Source organism: Hesperophylax consimilis, chromosome 3, assembly GCF_061612785.1.
Source record: "Hesperophylax consimilis isolate HC1 chromosome 3, BYU_Hcon_1.0, whole genome shotgun sequence".
NCBI lineage: Eukaryota > Metazoa > Arthropoda > Insecta > Trichoptera > Limnephilidae > Hesperophylax > Hesperophylax consimilis.
This window is the reverse complement of record NC_142838.1, coordinates 16867265-16889042: the sequence shown is the minus strand read 5'-3', so window position 1 is coordinate 16889042 and position 21778 is coordinate 16867265. Positions and strand designations below refer to the sequence as shown.

General features: G+C 35.1%; 1 protein-coding gene across 2 annotated transcripts; it reads right to left on the bottom strand.

Moving 5' to 3' along the window:
• Positions 1-52: 52 nt before the first annotated feature.
• On the bottom strand, positions 53-21286 carry LOC149425032 (solute carrier family 12 member 8). Of its 2 annotated transcripts, none has more exons than XM_089650920.1 (12): positions 21121-21286; positions 20404-20617; positions 17313-17493; positions 16120-16265; positions 14738-14972; positions 13052-13253; positions 10816-11050; positions 9798-9991; positions 7304-7427; positions 6839-7000; positions 5226-5404; positions 53-3271 (listed from the first exon to the last, which is right to left on the bottom strand). In XM_089650920.1, the coding sequence occupies exons 2-12, from the start codon at positions 20608-20610 to the stop codon at positions 3109-3111; spliced, it is 2028 nt and encodes a 675-aa protein (XP_089507046.1). In that variant the 5' UTR covers positions 20611-20617; positions 21121-21286; the 3' UTR covers positions 53-3108. The 2 variants fall into 2 exon arrangements, with proteins under 2 accessions (XP_089507046.1, XP_089507045.1); XM_089650919.1 differs by having other exon boundaries at positions 21135-21286.
• Between the last annotated feature and the right edge of the window lie 492 nt (positions 21287-21778).

The following is a 21778-nucleotide window of genomic DNA, read 5'->3' as shown; positions in this document are numbered from 1 at the left end:
GTAGTTGTGATACAACAGATAGGGGCAATAGGTAATCAGAAAAAAAGTGTTATTATATTTTATTACTGTTGGTCAGAAGTTACAAAAAGCAACACTTATCATAATTATAAAAATATTGACACACCAATTGATAATTTGTGCACAAACAATAGTACAGAATGTAGGAAAGCATATTATTATTGGTAATATTTACAGAATTCTATTTCGTGTTATAATATAATAAAGATATTTTCTTCACACGTATAAAACTTACTCCATTCATATAAAAACGTATTTAATTGCATTCTAAAAAAAACATTTTATTCTAAAAATCTCATTTCATCATAATCATCATTTACCTCAGTTACACAGTTAAAGTTACGCAAGTCATTGATTGGCAGCTGTGTTAAAACTATATTATTATACACAATAATATTTGATATGTGACATTGGACCGCTATAGACAAAGGATAAACAATTTTTTTTATAGCTGAACCTGGAAACTGGCCCGTAATGTCTTGTGCATCAATAAATAAAGGAGTGACATTTTTTAATGGTGCCCCTAAATACGTTTATTACATAAATTAATATACAATGCATCTCATCAACCATTGATGTAGGTTTAAAATGGTTGCCTGCAACTTTACATTATTTATTGAATATATATGAATCTTCCTTATCAATATGTATATAATTTTCAAAAATATCACTGGTACATTTTTTCCAAAATTACATTAATATATCTAACTGATGTTAATGGTAAGTAAATCTCATTTTTTTCCTCACCATTATAAAACAATGACTGGAATGTAATATAAAAATGCTAGCCCAGAAAATCATAATCAATTATAGGCTTGTTAGAGTGTTTATCGTGAAATTAATGGAACACCCTGGTCCTGAAATTGCTTAGTTTTAAAATATGAATATAAAAGCAATTAATTTGTGTGAAATCTGTATCCCACACCAAAACCATTGTTGATAAAACAACCTTTTTAGTAAGTATTTTTTTTTTGTTGATTTGCATCAATAAGTATGCATGTGTTACGTTAAATTGCGAGATCGGCATGCATGGCATAAATAATGATTTTGCATATTTTTATCATTTCAAAGTATGTATAAGAGAATTGGAAATAAAAAGCTGCCATTTCAAAAAGACAGTTATAGATTGCTTTTAAATTAATTGGTACACATATGTATTAAAATTTATTCAACTCCTTTAATGTAAGAGTTGCAGTTAAGAAATTTGCAAAGGTTTGTAATTAGCATAATAATTTGTAAAGCATATAAGTTCACCCGTATATATAAATATAGTTATCAAATAAATAATGCAGGAAGAATACATTTTGGACAGTCGATAAATCTTAAATGTGTCATTGATTTCAGTCTGGTTATTAACCCTTTCAGACCTGAATTAAGACTGGCAGTGGTATTGGTAACAATTGATAAGAGTTATTTGAATATTTTTTTTTCAATAGTATCGCTGATTTCATTTGAAAGAACATTAGGTCTCAGAGGGTGTATTTCACATAGAACTACAAATTGTACACTGTATAAATTTTTTGACATATTATTAAATTGAAATGAAATATTGAAAAAATACCTTCAAAACACCTACCTTTAAAAAAAAATCAGTTGAGATTGAAAACAAAAATCAAATTTCAATATATAAAAATGACTACTGCCAAAGTAGTGGATTAAATTTAAAAAAAAAATGGCGCGCAAAGCCAGTCATGCCAGCAATTTAAAAACGAAAACTGCCAATTTTTATTCGCTCTATATAAGAAGGAAACAATTCCGTGTATTCTCAAATAAACACTCGGTCTGAAAGTGTTAAAATAGGCAGGTGATTATTGCTGTTGTTGATTATCTGGTCATAATCACCCTAACTAAATAGAAGATCTCAGTCTTGAGCGCAGTGAATATATTTTTGAGAGGTAAATGCTTTTATAGCTAGATAATATAAACTTGGAGTCGTCATTAAATACATTCACAGTTTAACCTATTATATTTATATAATTTATTATAATTAATCAAGCAGCATCCAATATTTTTGCAACAATTGTACAGATGAATCAAAAGTGGACCATTCGGCAGTTTAAGACACATTTTAGGCACTTTTAAAATACATACATGTATAAATATGTATTTCCAAAACCTTTTGTAATATCAGTGCAATTAAACAGATTTTAAATTGGTTTTCAATGTAAAATGATATAAATCCTGACAGAATACGGGCTTCCTTTTAGTGGTGGCTCGTGACTTTTGAGTGTACTAATATTAATAGTGCAAATGTTACAAAAAATTGTAAAAAATAATTGATGTAGCTGAAAATGATTTTTATTTTTTTTCGAAAATTCGATTTTTTGTATGAAGATTTTCAGGATATTTCAGTTTGGCCATGCGCTGCGTGGATTTTCTGAAAATCTTCATACGAAAAATAACATTTTAGATAAAAAAAGAAAAACATCGTTTTTAGCTACAACATCAATAATGCCATTTTTTGTAATATTAGCACTTTAGTACACCCAAAAGTCACAAGCCGCCACTGCTTCCTATGTGTCAACAGTTATTAAAAATAAATTTGCTATTTTCTAAATAAATAAATAACATTAATTAAGAAGTAATATGCCACGAAGTGCTTAAAAGACAGGGAATAATTCGTGAGTCGGGACGTCAAACTGGTATGTCGAAAATTCAAATTTAATGTTGTGGTTTTTTCAATACTTCCTTAACCTCACAACCGATGTGTAAACTAAAAAATATATATTGTTTCAATAGAAATACATCTTTCTGTTCATAGAACCTTTGAATTTTCTCATCTTCCTTAGCAAAATATAGTTTTTCTTTTACCAAATCAATTGATTAAAAAAGTTTCTGCTTTTTTCTGACCTAACTGTTTTCACACCCCGACCCATGAATTTTGAATGAATTTTAGTGGAATGAGAATTATATTTTTACGGTCATATGTTATAAGTATTAAATTCATCTTAGTCGTATTATTTTGAAACCATAACATTGTTAATTGTAATAAAATATTTACATAAGTAAACTTGTACACAAAGCGTGACACATTACAAAAATAGACACCTTTTAATCTCATAAATGCACCCTGGTTAGTTTCATAGGATTCTAGTCATCGACATTAACGTAGTGGCCGTGGACCGTGGCTGACTGGTGATATCTCCGCCTTGAGGCAAAGTCTTCGTTGTCCTCGTTGAGTTGCGAGGGCTGCACATCCACCCCTGGGTGCACAGGGGTCACCACAAACTGTTCATACTCCATCACTCGTTTTCTAGAAAATTAAAATAAATAGTTATAAATTTAATATCGAAGCATTGTTTAAAGTTAGGAAAAAAATAACATACCACTTGTAAGAATATGTAATTCTGAGTCCCCCAGTAACTTGTTAACCTGGCTATAAATGGACTTCAAACTAAAGCTATATAGACATTGACTTATATCGTCTATTTAAGGGCTGTAAACAGGCGATATTCCAGAAATATGGCAGACAGTCATTACACACACGGCAGGTCTAATCGTGTCCGTGCGAACTTGCAGTCTTTTCAAAGTTTACGAAATCAGTTTGATAAGTTGAGACGCTTACGGTAAGTTTGCAAAGGCACATAGACGCGCCGATGCTAAAAATTAAACTTCTGAACAACTCATGTGAGCAATAATTATCATAAGTTGGACGAATAAGTCAACGCAATTTAATTTACAGGTGTAATGCACCGATCATACGAGGATAGTACAATACTGTTTTGTTCCAGCTCTGGACCCAGTGTGAACAGTAGTTTGGAAGGCAGGACAATGAATCAAGACACTATCCCAGGGATAGACGGGCAAGTTATCTCCACAGGATAGTGTCTTACCCCTACCACCGCACCTGGCCACATTGTCCGCATGTAAATGCGTTTTGACAAGAAAGTAGGACAATAACCAGTCGCTCCGCGCGTACGTGTCGCTCCTGCGCATTTTTCGGCTTAAATGCATTGCATAAATGGAACCCAGAAGAAATTACTAAATTGATAACGGTATATAGTGAATACGACTGTTTACGGCGCATTGATTGCACTTATTATAGGGAGAAGAATAATATAATGTAATTTAATGCTTCGTAGATAGCATCACAAACTTCAGGTACAAGAAGCGATACAGCAGCTTTCGACAATCTAAATGTATTTTGCAGCCATCTGAAGCTCACACCAGTTATTGTTATTTGCTGTTTGACCCGAGCAGGTATGCTTTCCCTCATAACTGTATTTTCACATTGAAATTTTGGCAAAACTGAGGATCTTCCTAATTCTTTTAGGATTGAAGACAATCTCGTTTAGATCTGTACCCTATCCAAATCTAAATCTTCCTAATCCACAGTTTTTTTATTTTTATTATTTACTTTGTCCTCCAAAAACTCATATCTTGGCATAAAAGACCTAATATTTTTCGAAACTCGCTTGTGACATGTGTCTTCGTGTATCTATTTTCGTTTGAAATATGCTAAAATTGTTGTATTATCCCATTGTCCTGCCTGCGCGGTCAAGGCTGGGACAGCACACTATTGTAATGTCTTCTGTATTGTCCTCGTGCGATCCTGGCATAAAGCTAGCCTTATAATATATGTAGCGGCACGCCACCACTCGAGTGGACGGTGTCGGGTACTATGTACTAGGCCATCCTATCTACTGGACACTTCGGCCGTTGCCTAAAAGTACCGAGCGCTGAGGTACTTTACTACCTCACCCTGATTTGGGAACTCACTCACTCGTTCCTGCAGGTACTGGGTGACCGCTAGAAACTTCGGCGTAACGGGTGGCAACATATAAAAGGTAGCAACGCGTGCTTCAGTCAGTCTACTAGTTTTATATTTTTAATGTGTCAATCAAGATAACTTGAAACGTTAAATTCGCGCTGCGATTACTTAAATAATCCTTGCTGTTTCTTTTGTGATTGATTACTTGTGTGGTATTTATAAAATTGTTAAAATTTATTCATGGCAGAATAAACCTATTATAAAATATTTGATAGTTTAATTTCAACACCGAATACATCTTCAACCTTCGCAACACAGTAAATAATAAATTTTATAGCCAGTGTCAGTCAATGTCATTTTGTCAAGAAAACTTGCAAATTGGTTTAGTTATTACTACTTACCACAAAAAAGTAAGAATCTAATCCCATTTGAAGTTTAATTTATTGTGTCTCCAATACGTTGAATGTAAATCTATATTTTAGTTGTACGGACTTACCCCATTGCTTGTAAGCAGATGCCCTTGAGCCAAGCGAGCAGGCGGAACTCTGCCGTCCTTCCGGGCTTGACAGCCGGATTGGCCGTGCCCACATACAGCCACACCAGCCACACCACCACTAGGCAGCCAATGGCATAGCCCCAGTGGACAAAGAACATTATCACTAGTTTTACAACCACCTACAAAGAAAAAAAGGTTATTATGACGTGTGGTCCTTCTGTCCTCTAACAGATAAAAAAATATATACATACCTAGATAATACATAATATGTACATAAATATATATATGTATATGAATTTCTTTTTAGGAAGCTTAAACCACGGTTAGCTTATAAATACTGCACGAGTTTACATTCAAAGATCGCAGCAGACCGAGGAATATCTACAAGTCTTATGAATTAAGACCGATTAATGGATTTATGACTAGATCTGAATAGCCAATAGTTTCCTCCTAACCTTTCATTTTCATTCCCACTTCTATTAGCCTCGCAACATACATACTTCAATTTGGGGATGTAATAGTCTTACTAGCTGCATGCAGTGTGTCGGGTCTCTTGTGCAAGTAATCACCATATTATCTTATAGACATGAAAGAACCAGCAGCAAAAAGGAACACAATAAGGAACTTGAATGAAAAATATTATGGGTCAAAAAAACATTCATATGTATAAACAAACACTGATTCTGAATATTTTAGTTTTATTTTATTCTAGCTCTACCCCGCCACATGTTGCTGAGGCTCACTCTGCTTGTGCAGATAGAGAAACAATAGCGTGTATTGCTTTTACGTCCAACAGATGGCACTGTTTAAAAAAAAAGCATGTTTGTCCAACAGATGGCTCTGCTTTTCAAAAAAGCATTTTTACTTGTCACAGGTGACATCTATACAAAATAGGTTTATAAAAACACACGCATATCCGAACCAAATGTTGTGTCAAAATTTAATAGCAATCAACTTTCAGATATTTAAGATTTAAAATTTTGAATGGACAAAAAATTAACATTTTTATTTATATAGATAGATAATTAATTATATGTATGATTAAAAAATCATCATTTAAAAATGGTTAAAACCGTAGTAAGATAATGTAACTCCCTGTGATGGATCAGCAGTATCTGAAAGAACTTACACTGCTACCTTACGGGTTGGTCCGCCGCGTGCGGTGCGACAATTTTGTGTAAAGTTGCGCTAGTAGACTCGCACAAGAGTTACCACTGGGGTATACAAATTATTTCTAAAGAATTTTTGTTTTTTTGGAAAACTTGTTAAATATTTAAATAAGGATTTGTTGATTTTATACCGACCCGAGTGGGATTGACCTGTTAACCGACAAAACCGAGGTATGTATGAATTACTCGTAACTTTCAAACTTTTTTTCGTTTTTGTCAGATTTCAAATTTTTTGTCGGGCTTTAAAAAACGCATAATTAAAAATTATTTAACCTATGAAATCAACATTTAAAAAAAAAAGGTATTTAAGTTATGCATCAGTAATTGTTCACATTCGGAAAACTTGACATATTGGTCCTTCTCACTGGGAATTTACTGAGATGTGAAGGGAAAGACTAAACTGAATATTCTGAAATATAATAATATGACGTAGTTACAACTCACCCCACCAAGTGAGAGCCATCTATTGCAGAGACCGGAGTACCAGTTTTTGGTTTTGGAATGGATGTGGGTGCTCCTAGCCTGTTGAGTTATGGGATCTGATTCGTCACCGAGGGCTGATCCGTTCAGTGGTGGTGGAGGACCTGTTGGCGTAGACGAGGATGCCTGTAATAAAGAAACAAATTTAAGATGGTCATAAATAAAATTTTCTTTCCTTTTTCCTAGATGGGTTGGAGACCCACCACTTCGACAAGTGGCCTCCAGGCTTCCCCGTCCTATACTACTTCGGCGGTCTCACAGTCCATTACAGGCCCAGCCTCTCTGGAACTGCTTTCTCCAGTTTAGTCCGAGATGGTCAATTGGACATATAATAATTTATCCGTAGATGATATAACGAGCAACATTACAATCTACGTATTGATTTAACATAATGCTAGGAAATTTCTATTAATGGAGTTTAGTACATACAGCAAGATTCTTGTGCCGGGTCCTTTCCGGAAACAAAACATCTAAATCATTTGTAGTTGAACCATAAGCACCCGCAGTCAAGGGCGATTCGTCTTGTGAAGGTTGCTGAGATTGGGATTGAAACCTGAAACATATGACATAGCATGAGCAAGCAGAATTTTCTGATGCGCAGATATCTGATTTCACAACAATTTTAACAGTAATTAAGTTCTTTTAATTTTAAAATAAGTTAATCCTTTCTTTTCTCCAAATAAGAATCCAATCGAGCTATAAATTGGTTTATATTAGTAGCATCGATGACATGTTGTGGAAGTTTTTTTCATACATCCACTACTCTATTTGCAAGGAAGTGTTCCCGAGGATTGGATGCAAAGGGTGTTTTATTCATTTTTTTTAGTGTCCACGGAGATTCATATTTTTGTTGATGGTGAATATTTCTTGGATTCCAGGGCAACAATAATCTCCAGAATTTTTTTAAAATTCTAGTCAAGTAAGTCTCAATCAAGTCACCACTTTCTCTTCTTTCTTTTAATGTTGGTAATCTTAGTTCCTTGAGTCTATCTTCATATTGCCGGTTTTTCAAAGCTCTTGGTAGTTTTGTAAATCGTCCCTGTACTCTCTCTATTAGATCAGTCCATGTTTGGAAGATATATTTCAGAATAGGTAGCACATACTTTTGTATATTTTTAACATCAAGTCCGGTGTTAAGTCAAAAAAGGCTTTTTTGATAAATATGCTATCGAATTTGCTCTTTTGACAATCCTAGCGATATGCGGATCCCATCTCAAGTCTTGTGATATGGTAACTCCTAGGTCTTGTCGTAATGCACTACTTTTAGAGGTGTTCATTAAGTTTGTATTGCAAGCTTAGGGTTAGCGGAATTATCAACATTTTAGTTTTAGAAGCCAATCCTTTGTCCATTGATATATTGAAGCAGTGGCTGCTCTTCTATGAAGGTAATTTGGTCAATGACCTCTCAAAAATACTCTCAAAAGTAATATAAAAAAAGGATTTAACAAACTACCTGATTATTAATTTAGTTTTAATATTCATGCACATTCATACTCTTACCTACCGTGGGTCGCTTTAAATTTTGTCCCCAAACTATGTCCTTTCTTTCTCTTTACTATACAGACAAAGGACGTAAACACTATCATGTCTGACATATGCTCAGTATCATAAAAAAATTATTTTAAATGGGTTTTCGGACATGACCGCGGTGAGATAGAGATATCTACGATCTAAGATATATCTAAGATATAGATCTAAGTTAAGGTATTAGAGGGAGATGTGAAAAAATTTCAGTCGAAAGTTTTTTGTGTGATAACCGATAGCCATCTTAGTTATTAGTTTGACAAATAATGTTTTTCATTATTAATGTAATTTGCATGGAATAATTTAAAATGTCAAATTCTGTGTATATTGTATTGAAATAAATCGCAAACAATTCATTGAATCATGACAAACGTGTTCAAATAAAGTGACAATTAGTTTATGTTACAAGAGAGAAAAATAAAGAGGTTAAAAAAAAGGTGCAATAAAAAGAATGTATAATGTACTATTGCTTTCATTGTTCACTTTTTAAGTCTATTCATAAAAAATAGACTGAGATTGGATATACATAGTGACATAAATAGTTTTAATACAACGAGAAAAAAAAAATTGTTATATGTGCAAATAATTTGATAAATTATCTTAAATTAAACAATATTGCACTACCGGCTTCAGAATAGGTGAGTACTGGCAAATTAATTACATACACTGGCGTTTTTATAATATTCACTACGTATTAGCAATATGTATTAACATTTTATATTAATTTTTTTTTCAATTGACCTTCCTCTTCTGGAATCCTAGAGCCGCCTCTGAGCTGGAGTCCTATTTTATTATACAGAGTTTTCCAATAAGAGGTGTTATTTTGATATTCAATCGTAAAAGATCAATGGTTTCATTGCTTGTGTGGCACGTAGCGCCGTCTTGTTGAAAGTAAACGTTGTCCAGATCAATACCATCCAATTCCGGCCATAAAAAATCATTAATCATCTCTTGATAGCGCAATTTTTTCGAAAAAGTAAGGTCCAATGACTCCGCCGGACCATAAACCGCACCAAACAGTCACATGTTGAGGATAGAGAGGCTTTTCAACAATAACTCTTGGGTTTTCCGAGCCCCAGATGCGACAATTTTGCTTGTTGACGAAGCCACCGAGGTGGAAATGGGGCTCATCACTCAAGATGATTTGCATTTCATTCACTCAAGTGAATTTTAATAATTTCAATGCGTTGTTGAAGCGTGTATCGTTCCATTTTTATTAATGGCGTAGTTTCTACTTGTCAAATGTCAAAAAATGACAGCTTCAAAAGTAACATCTACCGAAATAGCGGGCTATTCAAAATAACACCTCTTATTGCAAAACCCTGTAGTATGGAGATCTGTGATGTACAAAATAAACATTAAATTAGGTATGAAATGCAAGCGCAGAACATAGGCTTACCTTAATTCTCTCTTGTGTTGCAGATCAAAAGTTTGCGCGAGGGCAAAGTAGGAATAATCGATGCAGGCGTAGGTTATCAGGAAAGGCATGGTGACAATGGGAGCAAGTCTGTTGATGTCTCCAATTAGAATGAATGTTATGGTCACGATGGCTACCACACCCATTGCAAATATAGGAACTCTGTTGGGACCACGCTGTAAAAGAACAATAAAACATTGAGATGAATTTACAAAACAGAATAAGCCCAGAAATTAACAAAAGAATTATCTTGGCCAAAAAATTCCACTACAGTCTCTCAAAACATCAAATCCAATTCCTAAATCTCTCTAGACCAAACAAGTTATGGCTCATAGTGTTGGACCCTCTTGAAGAATAGCAAAATGATATTTGGTTTTTTGGATAGAGATTGGAGCCAATCAATAAAATAGAGTTTGGGGAACATAGTGCATGGTTTTTAATACACAAGGAACTGAAGAGAGACAGGCAGAAGTGGAGAGGTTTCAGGTAGTTGCTAATGACATTGGTATTACAGAATCTATATAAATATATGGCAACGTCCGTATACGTGTGCCATACAGACTCAAAACTACTTAGTTTGTTCTTATTAGTACCAGGATTGTTTAGAGAATGATTTGATTGGTAGAAGCAGTCAGAGATGCCCGAGGAAGACTTAACGCATTATTTCAATACGGAGTCGAAACAAATAGTTATGTACGGCAAAATGAGGCGTATGTAATGAACGAAGAAAGGGGTGTGAGGAGAATGTGTGACGTGGCAGTGAATGGTAGAATAAGTTGAGAGTGCCCGAGGAAGACATGACACAATCAGGTGAAACAAATACTTAAAAAAATACACCTCTTAAATTTTTTACAATATTATTATTTCCACCAAACGAACCCACTTTTCAGGTAGACTAGATTTCTCAACCTCAAAACTTTACTCCAAACCATTCACAACCCCGAGCAACACCGGGTACATGTCAGCTAGTTATAAAGAAACTTTAGATAAATCTACTTACACCTCTCCCTAAAATTCCCAATCCAGGAATGACATTCTCATTGGCTATACTCTGCAATACTCTTGGCGTTCCGTACATGGCCCCCAAACAGGAGCTCATGGAACTGACGTAAAGTCCTGCCAACAGTAGGACCTTCACAGCAGACACTTTTGCAGTAAGGAAGGAATCATCCAGTAAAGCTGATCTCTGGCATGTTCCTCCAAGAGTTACAATGAACACCAGGTACAGGAAGGTTCTGGAAAAGAGAGTAGAACATGGTTAGTTATATGTAAAAATTGAAATTAAATGTCACCTTAGCACATAGCAGCTTGTACTATAACAATGAATGCATGTGGAACTCTCTTGTAAGGGTCGGGAAATTGTAAACCTCTAATGTGAGAAAATCTTATGCATGTAATATGCAGGCTCCAAAATAGACAATTTTTATTCTTCAGTTTTCAAGGGACTAGGAAAACTTTAATTGGGAACCTTATACACTGGTTTGACTGTATAATGTAATGTAATTTTTTTTTTATTCATATACAAAAAAAAAATCAATTAGTATCGTATGTTAATAGTTAATTAGTTTAAACAATCATCTCAATCATCAAGTTTTAAAGCAGTTTAATCTATATAATGCATAAATGAATGTTTCCTTGTTTGTCCTCTCAAAAACTACACGACGGATTTCTCTGAAAATTTCAAAATTTGTTCTTATTAGCGCCAGGAGTGTTTAGAGAGTTGTTTGAATGGTAGAAGAAGTCAGAGGCGTCTGAGGAAGACTTACGGCCGTTGTGGCCAATCTAATCTGAGCCGAATACTCGACTCAACCCTGCTGAAATGCCCAAATCCGTTTTGCCCAAAGCACTTGATCGCCACACCACTCAAATTTAAGGAAGCTAACCTCGTGGATTAAAGACGCTTAAGGAAGACCTACTTATAAAAACTGACAACAGAGCGAAATACGCGAAAGCAATCGATCTGTCATCGCTGTCATCTGTCATCAGTTCACGCTCTTGTCGGTTTTTTAATTCAAAAATTCAACCTCGTAAGACATTTTACGTCGAGTACTGAATATTTAATATTTGCTCATCAAAACCTAACAAAACTGCATGTATTTTCATTGGTCGATAGTTTAGAGAGACATGACAGCAAAAATAGATTTAAAATCAGTAAATTAACTGCCAAATCCATCCACAAAGAGAATAAAGCTTTTTCTAGTAGCGTGGATTCATTTATTGCAATATATGAGACATTTGTATAGCAAGAAGAGATTGTTTAATTTATAAATGTACCTAACCTTCCATTTCCCAACCCTTATGGGTCAGTGAATGACCAACAACCAACTGAAAACATGAACAAGTCATAAGTAATGTGCGCTTTCCAGCTATTGTTGAACTAAAATGACAATGCATTGACAAGCTTTTGGATTCCACTACGTAATGGTAGTACTAAAAGTGAGGGTTTATTTGAGTGCGCCAATTCTGGGTCTACTGCCATATACCGTTTAAAGTTTCAACTGCATAAAACGTCAAACTTGACGTAAACAAAAAAGTTAAGTCAATTAACACCTTATTTTTTACATATTAAATACGTTTGTTTTAAAAATATGAAATGTCGGTTTATGTATTACACTATTTAAAGTAAATTATCTGTATAAATAATAAATACAATTAATTAATGCTTCGGTATTAATTTAAAATGTAAAGTTTCTAATTTGACGTCATTTTTTTGTCTATGTAAATAAACAGTGCTACACACGAGGTGTTATGATCAAAATGTTGGCTTCAGGCGAAATGGAGCAAATCACTACGATCACTTAACTGAGCAGCGCCTGGCTCAGGCTCAGAATTCCTTTGATAATCCATCGAAATTGTTGGCCACAACGGCCGTTAAAGCATTATCTCTGCATTGAGTGAAACAAATACTTATAACAATGCAATAATTTTATTTCCACCTTAAAAATGCACCCAGTTATCATATACAATAGAATTCAAAACCTCAAAACATTCCCCCAAACCATTCATATGTCCCCCAGCAACTCCGGGTACACATCACCTAGTCATCAATAAATATTGTTTTTCTAATTTCACAGATATTAAAAACAGATATTTTGTAAAAATTGTTGCAGTTATGGAAAATACATTAATGACTTACAAATCTGTCAAGTCTTATGCAAGACTTGACAGATGTGTTCTCTGGATGAATGATAAATAGATTGGAAAAGTATTGAGTAGATGAGCATAAGAGTAGGTACCCGGTGGAAATAGCTGCCAATGATCCGTTGGGAATGTTGGTGGATGGAGCGCGCAGATCCCCGCTCATGTTGATGCCGGCGAGGATTCCCGTCACGGTGGGGAAGAACACCCCGAACACGGTGAACCAGGTGTAGCCGTCATGGTACTCGGACCACGTGTTGTTTACCATGTTGCCGCTGAGCCAGCCGTCGAAACCGCTCTCTTCAAAATTAAAATAATCATGTTTGAAGAGCTAATCACCTCTACTGTAAATTCAAAATGATAGCAAAGTATTGATTAATTAATAATTATCACACACATATCATATCTCCCCAGGGGTAGGCAGAGGATAGACTGCCATGCAACTCTTGTCTTGGAACATACTTGTTGCTTCAATCACATTTAAACATTGTCTCATAAATACCTATTAAACATAGGGATTATGTGTATCTTTTACCACTTATAATACACTACTGGTAATACATATATTATTTATTGTCGTGTTAAAACTCAGTAGTGCGTTAATAAATACATAAATATACTCAAACACATTGAATTTAACATATAATTACAATATATTTTAATTTGACGGCCGGCATAGTCCAGTGGTAACGCATTGGACTGCCATTCCGAAGGTCACGGGTTCGAACCCGGCGTGCGCAAATAAATTTTATTTGATTAATTTGTGTTATTTCACAATTAATTAATTAAAATAATATATAGTATATTTGCGGCACGTTCCAGAGTGGAAGATACTACCAGTATCGCCCTGGTGTAAGACCACCATTCAGAATTGAAACTTTGCTCCAAATGGCTTTAGCCGTATTTAGTGACTAGATCTGAATAGCCAGATACTTCCCCACCTTCCTCTTTCCCTTCCCCACTTACCTTCAGCCTCACAACATCCCCCAATTGGGGATGCCATAGTCTCACTGGCTCCAGACGGGAGCAGTTGGGACTCTTGTGAGGTATTCACTATACAATCATTGTTCAAAGGGCCATTAGTGAAAAAATTATATTTTCTAGGAGAACTTCACTGCTGGATCATTCCCCGCTTTACAAAGCGCGCACAGCTACGTATAAACAGCTGTGCCGTGCTACAGTTTAGTCTTAGAACTCAGTATACTACGGGTACGCACAGCTACAACTGCGATGGGCGACCATTCTGTCGCCGGTACATGCCGCAAACCTGCCGCGCTCCCCTCGTTTACCGTCGAGGTCCACCGCATCTCTGGCCTTTTGTCCAGCCACCGCCCGCATGGTGTCGAGGTCAGAACAGCATCTCACTAAAGGGTCAGTAAGACCCGTGGTCTTCACAACCAGTGATGAACATCACATTCAAGTCTAGTCTACGCCTGCATGGCGTCGAGCTACCAACTACATTGCCATGACTACCTCCACCACCGTTCATCTCTGCTATCTACAGTGTCGAACAATCGGCCTGGTGGATTCGCCACTGATCTTTTCCAGCACAATGTCGAGCATCAGTTTGGAGGAGTTCATCCAGTCTCCATCTGCCGTGGGTGGAGCACGGGTTCACATCCTGCCGTTTGTGACCTACATGCATCCCATCGTGATACACACCGACACAACTACACTGTCTACCAAAGTAAAGACACTGTGAAATGTCAATGTCTTTCATTTGACTCTACCCTTCAAGTACCCACAAATGTATTATGCTTTTTACTATATTCCATGTTTCTAACCTGGAACCACATGAACGAAGGAGCCGACCGAGAAATCCAGTGCCGCCAGCAGCAAGATGAGCAGCAGCACAAACTGTAGCTTGACGACCCACTTGACGCCGGCCACGTTAATGGTGCCCAGCAGCAGCACAGCGCTGCCAGCGAACGCCCTCGCTACCCACACATTCTCGCCCTGCCCCACAAGGCCGGCCATTGATTCGCCGAAACCAAGCACGTTTAGGGCGCATCCCACGGCCTGCAAACAAGCATTATAAAAACATAATAGTAACAAGTTTAGAATTTTGTCATTTTCAAGTTGGTTAATTTATTACTTAGATATTTTTTTTTTTTTTAAAAACAAATTCAATTTATTCAATAAACAAATAAACAATGTGTGATATACATATATATATATATATATATTTCACTAGTAATAAGATAAGATATTATGATATGATTAATATTTATTATTTTTCAATGTTCTCCCATAATAAGCAATTGCTTGTGTGTATGGGATGAGGTATTATTTGTTTAGTTTCTTAGATTTTTATTTAATTTTTTGTTTTTGTTTTTCTTTTATTTATTTTTTTTTTTTTAAATTTAGTTTAGGTTTTCAGTATATTTTTTTAATTGAAACACGGACATAAGTAAAATATTTTGTATTAGAGCTGAAAACGAGGAAAAAACATTGGCTACGCATAAATTGCATGATACGTCCATTACAGCTGGCAAATCGCCGGCTACTACTGACAGCCACACATGGTGGCACGGTGAGCAAAAACTCTCTGAAGAATTCTTCAGAGTATTTTTTTTATTTTTTATTTCTTTTTATTTAGGAAGCAAACAGTCGTACAGTAAAAAATTATAACAATAAACATTCATATAAGAAATATGTGAAAATAAATAAATATGTCAATGATCAATTAAGTTCCATTGAGTTAAATGTTGATTTAGTATTTTTTACCTACACATTATTTGAGTATTTGAGGATTACCACGGAAACTTCACACTTTTTACCATGAGTATAGAAATAAAGTATGTGCCCATTAAAAAACAATGGTGCAAGACATAATATTGTGAGATAAATAATAAATTTCTACATTTGCTTCTGCCACAGACTTCTGAGGTGATCATAATGATACTATTTTTGCCTTTGAAATTCTCCACAGGTGTTTTCCTTCTTTCGTTAAAGCATAAATAAAGTCCAAAATTATAAAATATAAGTATTGCCAGTAGGTCGTTGCATTAGGTGGTAACTGCCTATCAAATATGTATGTGTAAAAGAAGATGGATTTATCTTTATATTCTCCAATTCTTTTCATCTTAAAACAACTTGGGGAAAAGGTAATTTGAATATCAATTTTAGTTGTATTAGAAAATAAGAAAGCAAATAGTTGCACTACCTGTCCAAAGCAGTAAAGCAGTCCGAGAGAGCCACCGAACCTGGATCCGAGAGTGTGGGAAAGCAAAAAGTAAACTCCCCCACTCTCTATCCGACACCGCTCACAGATCCCCACAGCTGATAATACTGACACCAGTGCAACAAACACTAAAAACAACAAATAATGGCAGATAATAAATAAAAATAATATTAAAATAATTAAAAAATATATATTACAGTAGCTCCACACAGGAGACCCTGAGGAAAATAATTTCCCTCAGGGCCTATGTCATCTTTGGGGACGCTGTGTGGAGGGTCTTCTCAAGGAAAGGAAGGAGAGAAAGTTCAGGGAAGGAAAAAGGCATGAGGGGTGAGTAGGAATCAGTGGGTCCAGGAGTGACGGACTTATGAATCCATCTCTCCCACTGCAATGCAAGGCGATGGGTCGAGAGTCTCTCCGGCAGACGCATCCGCAGTCAGGACCTAGACAAACCTCACCCCATGTACCCGGCACCAAAAGTAGTGAACCACTTGGGGCAACCTATGGCAGAGATGATGGTTATCCAATAAATGGTTCTCGGGGCGGCGGTTACCCATACCTATCTCCCAAAATAATTATGATTATTATTATTATTGTAATATTAATGAATAATAGTTAAAAATTTGACCTTAAATAAAATTGAATTGAAATTGCTATTGTCACAAATATTTTTCTTCAGTATTTGAATGTATTCTATTTATAAAACATTCTAAACCAAAATAATGGAGTTGGTTTTGAGTTTTGACAGAGTTTAGTGGGGAAAATGATTGAAGGTTCGGTAACAGTAATAATATGTGAAATAATCTGAGATTTCTAAAAACTACCCTCATCCCCTTTTCCCACCCTCAAATCAGAATTTCGATTTGATTTCAGAATGATGATTTGCAGACTTGATGTTCAAAATAAAATCAAGAAAATTACTGTTTACTCAATTTCAACTATTTAAAAAACCATGCAATGCCAGGGTCATCAAAAGAAGCAAACATGTTATGACTTTACTTTTATAGGTTTCATGCTCAAACAATAAAATATTTAAATCTTTAGGTTAGCGTGTATTCAACCTGGTGGCATGTAACAGATTATTATTCTTCAAAATATTTATTTTTACTAATTCAACACTTTATAGTACATTTCACAATGAATTAAGATTTTCAAAAATATAAATATTAAAATACCTGTAAAAAGAACAATAAGGACAGCATTCACAACTCCGGCTTGTCCCACCATCCAACCAGACCTCAAGAACACAATTACTCCAAAGATGTTGATCATGCATGATGTGAACACTCCATCCCATGTTCCAAACAGAACTGGTTGGGATATGAAGAAATTGGACCTCCACCATGGTACATCACCCTGAAAAAAATCAAATTAATTACTCAATTATAGGTTGCCATTTTGAAACACAATAATCATACTTTTAAGTCTAATACGTTAAATTTGTAGCAATCATTTATTAGATCACCTAAATTAGACTATTGTACTTGCATCAAAATGATTACCACAACAAAATGCAGTTGACCTAGATGATAAAGGAGCAATTATTGCTTAGCTTGATGGCCTCACTCCATTATTTTCATAGTGTAATGCTGTTTTTGGAACAAATTAATTGTTCATCAAGTGCGGTCACCATAGACATATGAATATTAGTAGACCTGCCCTAAGTGATTAAAAGCGTATTATTCCCCACTCCCCATACCGGTTCCATTGGAGCCGGCTGGGCTCGCGTATGGCTTCTCGTGAATCTTGAGAATGTGACGTCATCATTCTTGTTCGAACTAGCGTCGAGCTATGGTCGAGGCATTTTATGAAATAACACGGCAAAATAGTGGCTTGTGATATGAAAACTTGTACAAATAGATGTGAAAAAGAGAATAAACCCAATTTTCGTATTACATTCCATATGTAAGCATCATTTTAAGCTTATTCACGTCGTATAATATGAATCAGTTGTAGAAACATATAGTATCACATCGAGCCAACATTGATCGAATGTAGCGATTCTCAAGTGTGCGTATCGTTGTTACTGGGAAGTAAATTATGAACACTTATAAAAGTGTCTTAACTAAATACGTAAACAAAATATTCGACTCTGAAAATAGAAGAAATTTTTTTTGCCGAATTTGGACTTCGCAAATTTGTTCATAACGTGGCGAGTAATTTGCGCTCCCATATAAAAATGTCTATTCATTCAAAAGCTGATTTTACTTTTAAGAACTAAATGGTGATATTATAATGCGAGATGCCTATATACTGTCAGATTGATTTATTGACGAATCACAGTCAGCTTTACCCCCTTCGTTCTTCAACAGTTGATTTTACCCCTCACCTTTAATTTCTAGTCTATATATTCATATGTCTGTGGCGGTCACTGATGTATTTTTGCCCTTTGGTACAATACAATAACAGTAGTGATGAGATGTTAATATTTTACACCAATAATAAAATTGGTTTAACTTAAAAATAAAAAAAATAAATCGATTATCGATGCCGTCATACAAAATAGAGTGCCTTTTGAAATAAAATTTAGGCCTTTTGCGACGGGTAACGTCACTCCGATATACCACAGATTTGGTGTGTTTTGTGGAGACCCCAAAAAATTAAAACTTTCAAAATTATTTTAAGCATTAAAACTAACTATAACAATGGAATTTACTGGTATTTAAGTTAGGAGGTAATTGTTGATAAAAAAATTAAAATGAGGACTGGAGTTACTTATTGTTAAATTTTTCCCTGTAGCTGTGTGACGCTTTAAAAGTTTAAGATATTTCAATCTTAAAGGAATAAATTGTTTTATAAAAACTGAATCCAAACCATTATTATTTAAGTGCTTATCATTCGACTATTAAAAGTTTTTATTATAAATATTTCATCAAGATTATGTATAATAATTAATTGTATATTGATAACATGTTATTGTTTTCCTACAAGGAAATTTTGATATCAGAACATGTTTTGTGAATCATTGAAAGATAAAATAAAAAATGCCTAAAATATTTTCTAATTTGATGGTCGATTTCAAAATCGAAATTTGATCTACATCTATGTTTTTCAAAGTTAGGGTCGCGAGGTAATGATAAACATAATGTGAAGGGCGCAATTGTAATTCGTGAACTTTGGCTCTGTGTTTGAGATATAGTATGAGGTTATCTTCTGATTCTAGTTTTTTTCTATTTGTCGTTTTTTTATTGCGACCATCAATAAATAGTTTCGGGGTTTCTGCTGTAATTTCCAGATACCTATTCATTTCTTCATTTAGTACAGAATTGGTCCAATCTGTTGGAACGACATTCAAATTTTTATATCCGGTCTAATGAGATTTCAAGAATAGCTGTAACCATAGATGAATTTAATTCAGTGTGTTGAACTGCTTGGTCCAGAAATCGAAGCATGTTGCACGAAAAGGAAGGGACGCAGACGTAAAAACGTTACAATGTGCTTGTGTACAGTTAGACATTTATGAGAGGTGCTCACAAAAAGGCTGGGGGTCGCGAGGTGAAATTTTTTGTTTACCGAAAGGGGGTTGCGCAATGACGTTACAATATATATAAACGCGCTGTAGAATTCTCATAGAGGCAAGCAAAAAGTCCACCAATTGTAGCCCTTTTGATTTCATTATTTTAGTACGAAACACGACCTTACGCTGCTCGTAAGGTCATTTGCTACCTCTAAGTAAATTGCCTTAAAAAGTACCAAAATGTCCTTGTGTGTTAGAGAAAATGCAAGGCCGACTAGAATACTGGTCTGGAAACGCAACGCCTTTGCCAATTTACAAAGTCACTGCTGTTGCTTAGTCAACTTCACTGTTTAAAATAGTCTAATTTATTTATATGCTTGCGGTAAAACAACATACAGCAGTAACAGCTAGTATCAACAATCGCCGCCATTTGCAAACTGTCATTGCTCTATTATGGCACAGCACTGATTTGATCACTTGACACCTGCTCAGGCTATCCTCAGCTCAGGCATGTACTGTAGTTGGCCTCGAGGTAGTATTCGACACAACTTTTGAATACCAAAATGCCACACGGTTTATTTTGTTCATACACAATGTCTATCTTTGTCATTGATGAACAATGTTTGAATTAAGAATTTTCTGGAAACATAAGAACATTTCTTACTTGTCACATTTTATCTTAATTTTGTGAGTCAATAACAAGTCTAGATGTATTGCAACATCATTGGGGTGGCGACTTTAAAAAGTTTGAAGACCGTTGTTTTACATGACCTCATTCTACATTTCTGATGTTTATTTAAAATATTTACTTGTTCTTCAGCGAATATTTCATTAGCTCCCGAGGCTTGGTGACCTCCTATTCCATACTGGTATTCATTTCCTAGGTCCACAAATCCTCCTTCATTGCGTCTTCCTCTGCCCCTTGTGAACACTGCCGGTCCGTCCTCTCCGAGCCCAAAACTATCCAAATCTCTTCTACGGGTACTGGTTCCATTGGGACGGTTGTATTGATCCATCCTGATGCTGAAAATAGAAGCCAATGAGTCTACCAAAACATATTGTGATGATTTCAGTAAAGTTTCAATATAGAGCTAATCTAACGGATTGCGAGGAAGGTTTTTTATAAATTCATTTTTTGCCATCACTGCATTTTATGGATCTCCATATATGGGAAAGCAACTGACACATCAAATGTTTTGACCAGCGATTATATTCAGTTATTTCAAAGAATATTAATTTTATGACCAGAATTGACAAAATTATCATAAAAAACAAATGCTGGAGTATTTTTCGACGTATTGAAGAAACAAAAGAGCGCAAAATGTATCCTTTCAATAACAGTAACCTACAAAAGAGCGGTAAATTATGGCTGACTATTAATAATTACGTGATCACAAATTATAAAGTATTATAACGAAACTGAGGAAAATCTAAGAAATGTTTTATTACACGAAGTTTACACACACAACGGACATAAACATTCAATTTCCTAAAATAAATATGGGAATATAAACAAAGCGTAGTACCGAAAGTAACATACTTATTAGAAGTTTACACTCGTATATTAAGATCGCGGAGAAAATAACATATAAACTTATTGTTTTTTACGTCATTATGAACTAATGGTAAATAAAATTATAAAAAAACTACAATAATTCAACAGATGACATGAACTGTCAAGTGAATCATCGATGTGACATTTGGAATTCGGAGATTACGCGAGCGTCTTGTTCCCAAATATGCAGATATTGTTTTTTACACATGCACTACGATTACGACGGTACTTGTTTAATTTTTGAGAGAATTTAAAAAAGGTATTCCAGTTTGTCATATAAAATTGACGTTAATAATACAATATTACAAGTAATTATTTTTAGAAATGGGATTTTTCAGAATTGCTGGACATAAATACATTTTTTAAAATAACGATTCCAGGTATATGCTGACTACGTGTGCTCAGTAAAATTTAACACTTTCCCGACATAATTACTAATTCCTGATGATCTCAAACTGTACCCGTGGTATTGTTCTCAGGTGCAAAGCTTTCACTTAGAACAAATTTCACTTCGTTTCATTTTTACACTCAAAATAAATATGACATATTTATCAAAATATCCCACTTCGCGGCCATTTTACATCGTACTTTTTGCCGGGAACTTGATGGGAGTCGCTATATGCACAGCG